Here is a 13039-nt window from a genome sequence, read left to right as displayed (position 1 = left end):
AAATGATGTCTTTTCCCAGGCTGTAGGCCAGGGACAGGGAGCCTGCCACCATACAGACGTTGGACTCCTATCCAGTAAAAGTTCAAAAACAGGGGTACAAGTTTGAGCAGAAGTCACAGGGGCCAAACAGAGATGCAGGTTCCATTCTGGCTCGCTGTTAACCATAGTTAAAGAGACTGGGAGCCAGCATTAAGAACCCATGGTCCTGCTCTTCCTGGAGCACAACTGCTACCTTTGTTTTAACCATGGTTAGCAGCAACATTCAGCAACAGGCGGATTGTCCAAGACTTACAGGAACCCTGGTTTATTCTATGGCAGGGAAGAAGACGTAGAGAGCTAGTGGTCACATTTATGCTTAATGCTAAGCCATGTTTTAGAACTATGTGCAGAATGAGCCCGAGCAAAACCCCATGTGCAGGTGCTTTCCTCATTTTTCTCCTTCTCCCAGGCAGCCAGCCAGACTTTGTCAGCGAGTCTCCCTTAATCTTGGTTTGCCATTTTGTATTAGACAGGGATCATTGTTTATCGAACCTCTGGTTGGTTAAACAAGTGAGCTTCATTAAGCCATGGTTTGGCCTGCTTCACACATCTCATCCAACCATCGTTTAAAACTAACTATGGTTTAATGTGATGGAGCTTGAAAGTTCCAACAGCACTCCTCCCTGACCGATGTTGAGACAAGTCAGAGTTTGGCTTGTCCGTCATCTAAACTGGAGGTTTCTTTCCTCCAAGCAAACGTCACTCCAAACAAACAAACAAACAAACAAACAAATATAGGGTTGTTTTTTTAAAAAAAGTTAAGAAAAGAGTCCACAAACCTATGTTTGAAATAAAGGTGAGTCCTGGGGCTGAAAAGGTAGAAGACTACTGGTTGAGAGTTATACGTGACAGTAGCCATTGTGTATTTCCAGTGCTGATTCCTGCTTTGTTAAAGGACTCACAGCATAACATTTTCAATGAAATTATCTCTACTCTGAATGGCCATTAAGGAAGTGATTTATCTCTTACACTGAAGCAGAAGATGCTGGGTTTGCCTCCAAGCATCTTCCTATGACACTTAATGAGGGAGGATTCCTAGTGGGCAAGTTATATGACAATAGGAGCTCACCCCGTCACGCAGATTTGAACTGCTGACCGTACAATCGGCAAGCCCAAGGGGCTCAGTGGTTTAGACCACAGTGTCACCTCCATCCCTGTTGCTTTGTCCCAGCTCCTGCCAACCTAGTAGTTTGAAAGCATACCAGCGTGAGTAGATAAATAAGTACAGCTGCGACAGGAAGGTAAACGGCATTTCCGTGCGCTCAGGCACTTTGCGCCGTGTTCCGTGTGCCAGAAACGGTTTAGTCATGCTGGCCACATGACCCGGAAAGCTGTCTGTGGACAAATGCCAGCTCCCTCCGCCTGAAAGTGGAGATGAGCGCCGCACCCCATAGTCAAATTTGACTGGACTTAACTAGGTCTTTTACTTTTACCTTTGCCTATATGACAGTGATATGTAAATATTTATGTGCTTTTCTTAAGTGATCAAGGCACATATATTATTTGGACCCCAAGTTGCAGAAGCAGATAGTCCTTTTGCCCAATTTTAGATAATATCCCCATCACTGAAGCCCCTCCACTCCAGCCATCACTGCTCAGCACAGGCCCTGGCTCTCCAAGTGAGGCTATTTGTGAGACACAGGAGACTGGAAGGGATAGAGGGGAAATTCCACTGCATTAGCAGTTCTCCATTTAGCATCGCTTTGGGTCCAATCCATTATACCACAGTAATCCTTACAACCGCAATGTACAGGTAGGCCAATTCCATTATCTCAGATGCAGGTGGGGATGCTGATATAGGAAAAGTACCAAAACAGCATTTGGCAAAGCCAAAATGAGAGTTCCAGTATTGAAGCAATACTGACCAGGTAAAAATCATCATCCTGAGTTGTGCCTGGAAAGAGTATGGGTACTAAGTACCCTCAGCAATCAGGGAGAAGAAGTCTTGTTCGCTGATGCAGCTTCAAACTGACCTAAACTGACCCAAACTGATGGAAATGCCATTTAGCACTTTGCACAGCTCTCTTCAACCCATTTCCCAGAACCAAGAATTGTTATGGCGTCCAACTCTGGTCGCACTTACCTCGGTGAATTACAGACAGCTTACTGTGTAGGTGCTCTAACGCTTTCACAATCTGGAAAAAAAAAAAAGAACAGGGACAGACAGATAAGAACGAGCTGAAGCTGGCTGAAGCAGAAGTATTCTGCTTCGCTCGTTCCTCCCAGGCCACAGGTTAGCTCTTCTTTCAACACTTAACCAGGCTGGAGACAGTCTAGGTTGGGCATTTGGGCAATTAACAGGCAGGAGAATGCTGAGCCTGCAGTCTGGCACCAGGGTGATAAAACATGATTCATACTATTCATTGCTCTTCCAACCCCCCTCTTTGCAGTGTGCTCAAAATAAAACACTGATGTAACAACCTTCGAGGGATCACAGTGTGTTCAAGCTTTGGGCATCACTCTTTAGGAAGTTTTGATGGCTGAATTCCAGCAGAGTTCTAAATTCCTTGGAATTCCAGGTTATACACCCAGTATAAGGTGTCTCCAAAACACATCTTCTAAGAGACAAAGTACACAAAAAGAAAGGAGCCCTGGGATTGTTCCTCACCTGCAGAGGAAAAATATTGTTTTCCTCCGCAGGTAAGAAAGGAGCTGGAGGGGGAAAGTTCCCCGTAGCAGAAAAATGTCTCAAGGAAGCAATTAAGCACCCCCTCTCCAATGGCAATCTGAGCCACCAGTCCCTCATCCTCAGGTAACTTTCAGTCTTTGAAACTAAAGTCAAAGAACAAACAGGTATTTTCATTGCATGTCATTTGGCCCTCAGCTCACCTCTCTCTTAATGTTTCCCCACAGGGCTCCCTAACTCCGCTTTGCAAAACAAATTCTGGCTCTTCTCTCATGAAGGGCTTTCCAGGCTACTTTTTGGAAGATGTGGCTCATAAATACCAAGGATAAGCCCTAAAAGAGAAGCCAGCTGCTATTTGTTCTCCATTTTCCCTTTGCAACTTTTGTACATTTAACAGCTGACTGGCAGATGTGGGCTGCAAAGATGGAAAGGGAGCTGAATCCCCTTTGGAAGAGAATTAAAGCAAAAAAAACAAACCCAGAAGTACTCACTGAGACGGCTATTTTTCCTAAGATGTCCTCTGGAATCGTCAAGCCTTTGTCAATGACTTGCTTGTAGAACTTGTCCAGTGACGTGTCCATCAATTCCATGCAAATCCAAACATCTCCCTGGGGAAAGGCAGAGGGAGAAGAATGGTGTCAATAATTCTCTACTCTGGAGTGCCAACTGCAAACAAGCACACACACACACCTGCTTCCAACAAAGTGTATGTGCATTGCCTTCAATGCCTCCCTATTCTAATTGTTGCTGTTGTTGTTGTTGGTTGTTGTTATTGCTATTGTTATTATATATGCCGCCCATCTGACTAGGTTGCCTCAGTCACTCTGGGCGGCTTCCAACAAATTAAAACATTAAGCACAGTCAAACATCAAGCACTAAAAGCTTTCCTATACAGGGCTGCCGTCAGATGAGTTCTGATAGTTTATTTCCTTGACATCTGCCAGGAGGGCACTCCACAGGGTGGGCACAACTACAAAGAAGGCCCTCTGCCTGGTTCCCTATAGCCTTACTTCTCGCAAAACCGTCAGAAGGCCCTCAGAGCTAGATCTTAGTGTCCGGGCTGAATGATTGGGGTGGAGACACTCCTTCAGGTGTACAGGGCCGAAGCTGTTTAGGGCTTTAAAGGTCGGCACCAACACTTTTGAGTTTGGTTCCCAGTACATTTTGGAGCGCATGTATGAACTAATATCTCTCCCATCACACTGTGTAGCATGACATACAACCTGAATAAATACACGTACCAACATCTCATGGCAGTGCAGGATTTGGGAAGACCATGAGCAGAGTTTGGGGCATGCACCCTCCCATCCCCTTGTCTGAATTCCAGTCTCGGCCACAAGTTACCTCAGCCATTTCACTAACAATGTAAAATTAAGCTGCATGGCTATTTGGTTTTCTGAAGCTGAAGCATCGCACCACAAAGCTGGCTCCCCTCTGACCACAGAAACATCGGGGCCTCAAGGCTAACTTCCTTGAGAAAGGGGACAAGTTTGCTAAGTGCAGCAGTAGCCAAGAAGGGCTATTTGAAGGATTATTTGGCCCATGTGAATTCCGTCCTCCAAAACAAATTCCAATTGGTGCAATGAGGAAACAGAAGCAGGATTTCAATTTCTGCAGTGATCGTTTTCATGCCAAGCAAAACACAATTTTTAAAAAAAATAAATCCGGAATTCTGGCAATAAACGTCGCTTTCCTGTTGTGTGGAATTTTGTTTTGCTTTTTTAGGAAGTACTGGGAAACACGAGGTGTTGGGAGAGGAAGGAGGGACCTGGCACTGGAGAAAGGAGAAAAGGAAGATACAAGCTGTCAGACAGGTTGGAATCCCTATTTCATCAATAAAGTTAACACAGAAGGAAAAGGGCAGGGGAGCCAACCTTTTTTAATCAACCGCTCTTTAACCATTTAACTGACTGCGTGCACCAAATGGAAGTTTTAAGAGAGAACCAAAAATTATTGCTATTAGTACACTCATATTCCAACTTTTCTCCAAGGTGACATATCTTTCCCTCTCCATTTTATGTTCACAACAATCCTGTGAGGTAGGTTTGGTTAAGAGATTGTGACTGGCTCAAGGTCACCTGGTAAGTTTCATGGCTGAGTGGTGATTTGAACCCTGGTCTCCCAGGTCCTAGTTCACTGGTGGCCAAACTTGGCCTTCCAGCTGTTTTTGGACTACAACTCCCATCATCCCTAGCTAACAGGACCAGTGGTCAGGGATGATGGGAACTGTAGTCCAAAAACAGCTGGAGCCACCACTGTCCTAGTCCAGCACTCTAACCACTACACCATACTGGTTCCCAGCATGCACTTCCTGTACTATTCAGTACAGGAGCCAGTGTGGTGTAGTGGTTAAGAGCGGTAGTCTCGTAATCTGGTGAACCGGGTTCGCGTGTCCGCTCCTCCACATGCAGCTGCTGGGTGACCTTGGGCTAGTCACACTTCTTTGAAGTCTCTCAGCCCCACTCACCTCACAGAGTGTTTGTTGTGGGGGAGGAAGGGAAAGGAGAATGTTAGCCACTTTGAGACTCCTTCGGGTAGTGATAAAGCGGGATATCAAATCCAAACTCTTCTTCTTCTCTGGAGTGGTTGAGAAGGTAGGTATTTCTGTTAGCCCTCTGCAGATACCTTGCTCTGCTTTCCTATGGTCTAGCTAACTTGTGAACTAACTAACATTACCACCTAGTATTGCTCAACTAAGATCTTGCACATATACTAAAAGAACCATCCGTGTTCAGTGGGGATATGCACAAGTGGTATAGAAGGTGCTTGGCATGCAGAAGGTGCAAGGTTCAATCCCTTGAATCAGGAAGCAGGGGATGGAGCCCGACTGAGACCCTGGACAGCCACTGTAAGTCAGAATAAGCAGCGCATACTATGATCTATTTTTTTTTTAAAAAAAGGCGGCTATTTCCTATGTCCTGTACTGTGAAGGCTGCAGCCCAAATGAAGGACACAAGAGGAGACCTACGAAGTCGTACCTCACGAAACAGCGCACCGTAGAAAGTTACAGTGAAGTGGCAGTCTACTGTCCTCATGGAGATATCAAGGTCCATCAGCAGTCTCTTCTGCTCCTGGCTGTTCACTGTCGCTCGGATTCGCTGAAAGAAAGACTCGTTTTCAGCTTTGGATCTCCTCCTACCCTGAGCCGTGTGAATTTCTTCCAAGAACTCACTGACCAGGTACAAAGAAAAAGTGACTTTGCTTGGGTCATTTCGCCAAGCAAACGTCAACAGCACCGCCTCTGTTTTCCTAAGGCAGCTTCACCTCCGCAACGCCCCATACTTTAAGCAAAAAAGAAAAGGCAAATGGTTGTGGCCTAACAGTTAAAAGCAAGGTAACCTAGGTAAATCTCACAACCTAAAAATGGATCGCGGGAGCAGCCACAGAAGGTCAAAGCCAGCAGAGATGTTGTCTTGGGAAACCCTGACTCCCGAGGAACTCTGGTTCCTAATGGCAAAGTAATGCTTTAGTGGCAATGCGGCCCTTTGCACACTTACCTGGGAGTAATTCCCATTGAAACTAGGGAGACTTACTTCTGAGCAGACATACATAGGCTTAGGTTGCAAGTGTCTCATAACAGGCACCCCAAATTAGAGGCCATGCTTGCACGTTGCTTTTTTTTTTCCTTTAAGCCTCTTTTGTGCCTCTGTGAAATGGGGATAATAATGCTTACCTACCTCACAGGCGTAATTTATGTCTGGGAAGCACTGTGAGATCCTCGGATGTGAGGTGCTATAGAAGGGCAAAGGATTATTGTTACTACAGAAGTGCTTTATCTCCTCTCTCTCTCTCTCTTCTCTGTTTTTCCATCATTAACAAAGCTATGATGGCAGAACATTTGGTGGAGGGAAGCTACTGAAAGAGGCTCTGGTTTAGCAATACATCCCTCACCTGCCCCAATCTGGTGGCTCTGTGTGTGCAGCACCTCTGATGCACCCAGCAAGGACTCTCTCATTCAGCTTCATGTCAAGAACGGGTGGGTGGGTGTAACACACATACATACACAGATATAGGTATAGATACACACACACCCCTACATGCCTAAACATATCCACCAATATTAATGTACACAGGAGGCCCCTGGTTACCTGAAAGGGTTTACACCAAAGCTCCTGTAAAGTTTCAGATCAGATCAACTTGACCCTACACGGACATAAAACTTAACCAGTATTTTGAATATTTTAACCATAATGGAAGACTGGTTGCAAACTGTAGTGGATTTCCAGGGCATTGTTTGCATTAACCATGGTAATCTGTTGCTACTGTGATAAGTGAACCATGGTTAAAGGTAACTTCCATGTGTCTCCAGCCTCTTTGCTTGCAAGACAACTGGCCTTGCTGGTGTCTCCTTACTCATGCCCTCCACAACAGCAGAACTTAGCTCAACAAGCTAATCTATGGTTTTACTGTACAACTGGGATCCTAAAAAATGGTTTAACGGACTGAACTGCACTAACCAAGATGAAGTTATTTTTTGCAGTGGTCCATGTGTCAAAATACCTGGCAGGCAGTAGTACCATGTGCTGGGGTATAAAACAGCTTGGCACTCTGGACCAGATGGGGGAAATGTAGATTATAGCTGCTCATTCCTTGGATTAACAGTGAGCTAACCATGGTTACTACCCTCTTCAAAGGACTTCTGTAACCATATTTGACACTGGTGCCAGTACCTGCCCTTGTCCCCAAAGGCCCATGATATATATATATATATATATATATATATATTTGCTTTCGTAGATTTTCACGGGTACAGGAATGCAGGTTTTGGTGTCCTCGGGTGTCTTCCCGTGTAAAAGCTGGGGTGTCTAGGCGACGTTTCGACGAGGTCTCACTCGTCATCTTCAGGCTGGTGCTTTCGGCTTCTTGTTACTGGAACAGAGCAGGATCTCAGTGTTTGAGTTCCTATAAATACTGTAGAGGGGGTGTGGTGTATAGCCTCCAATGTTCTGGGCAGAGAGGAAGTTCCCAGGCTAGTGTGCCTTTTCTTCTTTTGTTCCTTAATTACTTGAGAGATATCTTGAGTGATTTCTTGAGTGATATCCTGAGTACCACTTAGGTGGGTCATTAGGTGTGGATTAGTTGTTAAAGTCTTTGTGTCTTGACCTCTTGAACTTTGTGAAGAGTTTTCCTGAGAAGATGGCTGTACTGTACTTAGTTGTACAAAAAGTGACACCAGATCCAGAGGCACACAGAACGCCAACACCAATCAACCACACCAGACCCAAACCCAGACCCTCTCCACAGATGAATTACAGACACCATCCAGTAGCCAATCCATGGTGGCACCTCCGGATGCTGCACCCCCCTGCAATCCCTACACAGATCTGGCTGACACAAGCCACAAAACCACAGCTCGCCCCTATACACGAAGCCAAGCCAGAGCACAACTAAGTACAGTACAGCCATCTTCTCAGGAAAACTCTTCACAAAGTTCAAGAGGTCAAGACACAAAGACTTTAACAACTAATCCACACCTAATGACCCACCTAAGTGGTACTCAGGATATCACTCAAGAAATCACTCAAGATATCTCTCAAGTAATTAAGGAACAAAAGAAGAAAAGGCACACTAGCCTGGGAACTTCCTCTCTGCCCAGAACATTGGAGGCTATACACCACACCCCCTCTACAGTATTTATAGGAACTCAAACACTGAGATCCTGCTCTGTTCCAGTAACAAGAAGCCGAAAGCACCAGCCTGAAGATGACGAGTGAGACCTCGTCGAAACGTCGCCTAGACACCCCAACTTTTACACGGGAAGACACCCGAGGACACCAAAACCTGCATATATATATATATATATATATATATATATATATATATATATATATTAACAGCTTTCAGAAAGGAAATGAGAACATCAACAATCATTTCCAGTTTGTAGGATCAACAGCTTCAGTGGGACATGCCAATATAAGCAGAAGTAAAACTTTCCCCCAAGCGTTTTAATCCACTGGGAATGTGAAACAGTTTTGAATAAAATGATTCCTCCCACCTCTTTCCGATTTGAAGATTTCAAAATTAAAGTCTCTCATTAAAACTGAAACCCAATTCGAAAAATCATTATAAACAAAACATTTTAGTAATACATAATTAAACATGGCCCTCTATGAAATACATGCTTGCAAGTACTTGAAATAGTAGCCATCCACAAAGCTCATATACTTACAGGTTATGTTTTGCTCCAGTGAGGACTATCTAACATGGAAATACATCGGGCTCTATGTTTTTATTCTTGGTTAGGATGTTTTACAACATCCTAACCAAGAATAAGGCAATTTACATCTTCGACCAGTTCTTTGGGCTCTAATATAGACGGAAAAGGTTGGAGCCCACCTTTGTCAGTTTCCATTGAAATAAATGGGACAAAGACAAGACAACCAAGTCCAACTGTTCGGCTGCAATCCAATGGACACTAATTGGGGGGAAAGTCTCCATGAACTCATTGGGACTTGCTTCTAAATAGACATGCACAGGGTTGTGCTATGTCCATTTGGACCCAGCCCAAAGACAATATTGGCTGATAATAAAGATCATAACCAAACCACTGTGTTAGGGAACAGGAGTACGCATACATTAATAGATTGCTATTAGAGTGGCATTCATGCCTAAAGGCAGATTGCAAAGATTAAGAAAACCTGTCCTATTGACAAGATGTCAAAGGCCCAGTTCTGATGGCCATGTATCAGCTTAGTTAAGTGTTACGACCGTGCACATGGTCTCTTCATATGTCAGCTTAAGTCAAGATGTGATCATCCAAACACACTCAAAAGATGTATACAGTGGTACCTCTGGTTACGAACTGAATTCATTCCGGAGGTCCGTTCTTAACCTGAAACTGTTCTTAACCTGAGATACCACTTTAGCTATTGGGGCCTCTCGCTGCTGCTGCTGCGCCACTGTCATGCGATTTCTGTTCTCATCCTGAAGCAAAGTTCTTAACCCAAGGTACTAATTCTGGGTTAGCGGAGTCTGTAACCTGAAGTGTCTGTAACCTGAAGCGTCTGTAACCTGAGGTACCACTGTGCTAACAAAATGCATTCATATGCAACACCAACTCTTACATCCCTAGTTCAGTTCACACAGGACAAGCTGAGAGAGGATGCAAATAGCCCTCAACGTTGAAAAGTACCGCTCCCACATTTTGAAAGCAATCGTCCTGGAGAGACTCAATACATTTTAGGGAAAAGGCAAAACAATCAAGTTACAAGAGTCAAGAGACCAATGATTCACCTTGTCAAACACCCCAATTCTAACACGAGCCAGCATAGGAGCCAACTCCTAGGGGCTGTGGGGGCTTTGCCCCCCCCAATAAAATATTTGAGGGGGCTTCCCCCCACCCCAAGTTGATGGGCATTGCCATTTAAATGGTGTGCCTCCCCCACCCCATATTTTATTCAAGTTGGCACCCCGGGAGCCAGCCCGTAAGGCTGATCTGGAGCACGAACAGGTGATAATTGGGTGGGAAAGATGACCACGTATTTCAACCCTGAAATCTCCTCCAAATCCAAAGCAAGAATGCAAAGTTTAATTTTTAAATATAAAAATATAACTTCCGGAATGCAAGGCAATTTTGTGGTTTGACCTAATAAATGGCAGCTAGAATACAAATGTCTTAGGATGGAATTCAACGTCATGCTATGCTGAATGTTCCATCTGTGCAAGCAATTCTGCTTGCCAATTAGAACAATTTCCCCCCTCCTGCTGTTCTGGGGGTTCTCCCAAGCAAGAGCCAATTTTTGGGTGGGGGGCAGAGAATGGGGAAGGTGGCAAGAAGAAAGCCCCATTGAACAAGCCCTTATGCTTGGCTTCCGCTGACGGGATTCGTAAGGTAAGTCAAGTCCCACCCCTTTACTCCATATTAATGATGTCCTGCTTAATTGAACACAATCCTCCAGTTCATTGGAAGGAATCCAGAACAATAAAACAGGCTGGTCTTTGGGACTTCTTTAGATTTAATGAATGATGAAAGTTCAAGCTTGCTCTACCTGAATCCCCAGAGTTTGGCTCGAGTCCTCCCACCAGGTCAGCACTTCAATAAATATTACTTTTACCATTAAAAATCAATAAATCAATTATCAAAGCATTTGTGCATGTGTGTTTGTGTATGTTTCTGTGTGAGAGAGAGAAATGCACACACAGACACATATATACACACACAAGTGTTGAAAAAGGTCAACAGCTGCTGGGAAGATAAGGAGTTAATTTGGACAGTTAATGCGTTCAAAGAAGGAATAACCACGGAGTCTACCTTCACGGCCATAATTTGCCCACTGGGCATGTGCCGCATCATCTCTACCACGCCATATGCACCGCGACCCAGTTCTGATATCGGCTCCAGGTCATCAGCTTTGACTTCAAAGTTCTGTAGAGAGAAAAGCCAAGAGAACGTCACCAGGAGCCAAAAAGTGTAGTTATCCAATAATAATAATGCTTTCATTTGTACCCCACTCATTGGACTGGGCAGCTCCATCTCTAATGCGTCCAAACTGGTGGCTGCTCACACACATATATAAAAATTAGTTTTTTAATATATCATTTTCAACAGTCATTCAACATAGGTCACATCTTACAGTTTTTTGGACTTCTATCAATCACATCTGAAAATTTTCCAATTTTTTCACTTAATTTACATTTCTTAATTTCACTACTGCTTTTAATTATCTTATCTATTGACTCTCTCATCATAGCCTTCCTTAGAATATTTCACATATTCCTCCTTACAAAACTTCTGGCAGTCCTACTAGCGTAATATGTTGATTACAGTTGCTTTTCAAATAGTTCACATATTTATTCCAGTCTTCTGAGAATCTCTGGTCCTGCAGGTTTTGAATCCTTCCTGTCATCTTATCTAATTCTGCATAGTCCATTAATTTCGGCTGCCATTCTTCTTTCGTCAGTAATTCTTCTTGTTTCCATTTCTGTGCCAACAGTACTCTTGCTGCTGTTGTTGCATATAAAAACAATTTTTTTGTCCTGTCTGTTAATATTACCACTTAAAATACCAAGTAAAAATGCTTCTCTTTTTTAAAAAAATGTATATTATAACATCTTTTTCATCTCATTATATATCATTTCCCAGAAGCCTTTTACTCAATGGATGACTTAGCTCTGAATTTCCAAATCTGTGCATACAGAGAAGGCTTGTAAATAAGCCCACAATAGTTACTAGCCCACTAAGAGTCTATTAGGCTAGAATTCTGTGCTGGCCACAAAGGGAGGAAGTTCCCTTCTCCACACGCAGAAGGTCAGAGGTTCAATCCCCGCCATCTCAGGGCACGGCTGGGAAGAGAGTCTTGCCTGGAACCCTGGAGAGCTGATACCAAGCCAGTGCAGAAAATACTGAGCTAGGTGGACCAGCGGTCTGACTCAGGGCTCATTCAGACTTCCTTTTGCACCGTGCTTTCCAGGCACAGATCAATGCTTTAAAGCTCTTTGGGTGCTTTTTGTTTCCTCCATCCTTCATCCAAGTGCTCTCCCTGGGGAAACCCACATTTTACAGCTGAATCAGAGCCAGCATCAATCTGCAGGAAACCCTATTGCTCCGATTCAGCAGTAAAACCCAGGTTTTCGCAGGCAAAGCTCCGGAACTACAAAAAAAAAATTCCCTAACTGGACACAGAGCCTCAAAGTGCGGACCTGGGCATAGAAATGAGGCACAAAAATCTGGATGAGGCTTCAGTATAAGGCAGCATGACCTTCTACTCAACAGATGGGAGTAGAAGAGACAGAGCTGAGGATACGCTTCCGTTCCTTTGCAGACAGCAGAGAAACTAACCAGACTAGCCGAGGAGGAAGAGAAGAGGTCTGACCCTCCTGCGCCAACCTGCACACTCACCTGCATGCAATTGCTGGCTGCCTACGGCTACCATGGGAGGAGCTGTTTTTTTCCCCCATGCAAGGCTGCTCTGGAGCACCGACATATCCTTACTCCTTCAAAAGTGCTTGGATGGATTTCATTATACCATTCGAGTTCTGAAGTTGGGGGCAGCACCTCTCTCTTACAGGCATGGGTAATCGTTTCTTTAAACAGAGCATTGCTTTGACCAGGAATCAGCAAACTTTTTCAGCAGGGGGCCGGTCCACTGTCCCTCAGACCTTGTGGGGGGCCAGACTATATGTAGGGGGGGGGATGAACAAATTCCAACACCCCACAAATAACCCAGAGATGCATTTTAAATAAAAGCACACATTCTACTCATGTAAAAACACCAGGCAGGCCCCACAAATAACCCAGAGATGCATTTTAAATAAAAGGACACATTCTGATTCCCGGATGGTCCGCAGGCCGGATTTAAAAGGCAAATTGGGCTGGATCCGGCCCCTGGGCCTGAGTTTGCCTACCCATGGCTTTGTGTACACTTGTTCCAAGAA

The 13039-nt window shown here is 44.4% G+C and overlaps 1 protein-coding gene and 1 long non-coding RNA gene across 4 annotated transcripts in view; one reads left to right on the top strand and one right to left on the bottom strand.

Moving 5' to 3' along the window:
• The window catches only part of LOC309335143, a 36364-nt gene extending 30704 nt beyond the window's left edge, over positions 1–5660 (top strand). Inside the window, exons 3-5 of the long non-coding RNA XR_014153391.1 lie at positions 2680–2791; positions 4391–4479; positions 5597–5660. This is a non-coding gene — a long non-coding RNA (uncharacterized lncRNA). The remainder of the gene's footprint in view (positions 1–2679; positions 2792–4390; positions 4480–5596) is intronic.
• The window catches only part of MAP2K6 (mitogen-activated protein kinase kinase 6), an 82543-nt gene that overhangs the window by 17567 nt on the left and 51937 nt on the right, over positions 1–13039 (bottom strand). For all 3 annotated transcript variants that reach the window (XM_081849883.1, XM_081849884.1, XM_081849882.1), the window contains exons 4-7: positions 10917–11030; positions 5644–5763; positions 3157–3273; positions 2123–2174 (exon numbers count right to left, since the gene is read on the bottom strand). In XM_081849883.1, coding sequence (XP_081706009.1) covers positions 2123–2174; positions 3157–3273; positions 5644–5763; positions 10917–11030 — 403 coding nt within the window. The remainder of the gene's footprint in view (positions 1–2122; positions 2175–3156; positions 3274–5643; positions 5764–10916; positions 11031–13039) is intronic.

The sequence above is a fragment of the Podarcis erhardii genome, assembly GCF_964252035.2.
Source record: "Podarcis erhardii genome assembly, chromosome: 2".
Lineage (NCBI taxonomy): Eukaryota > Metazoa > Chordata > Lepidosauria > Squamata > Lacertidae > Podarcis > Podarcis erhardii.
The sequence above is the reverse complement of the archived record's forward strand: the minus strand, read 5'-3'. Positions and strand labels throughout refer to the sequence as shown.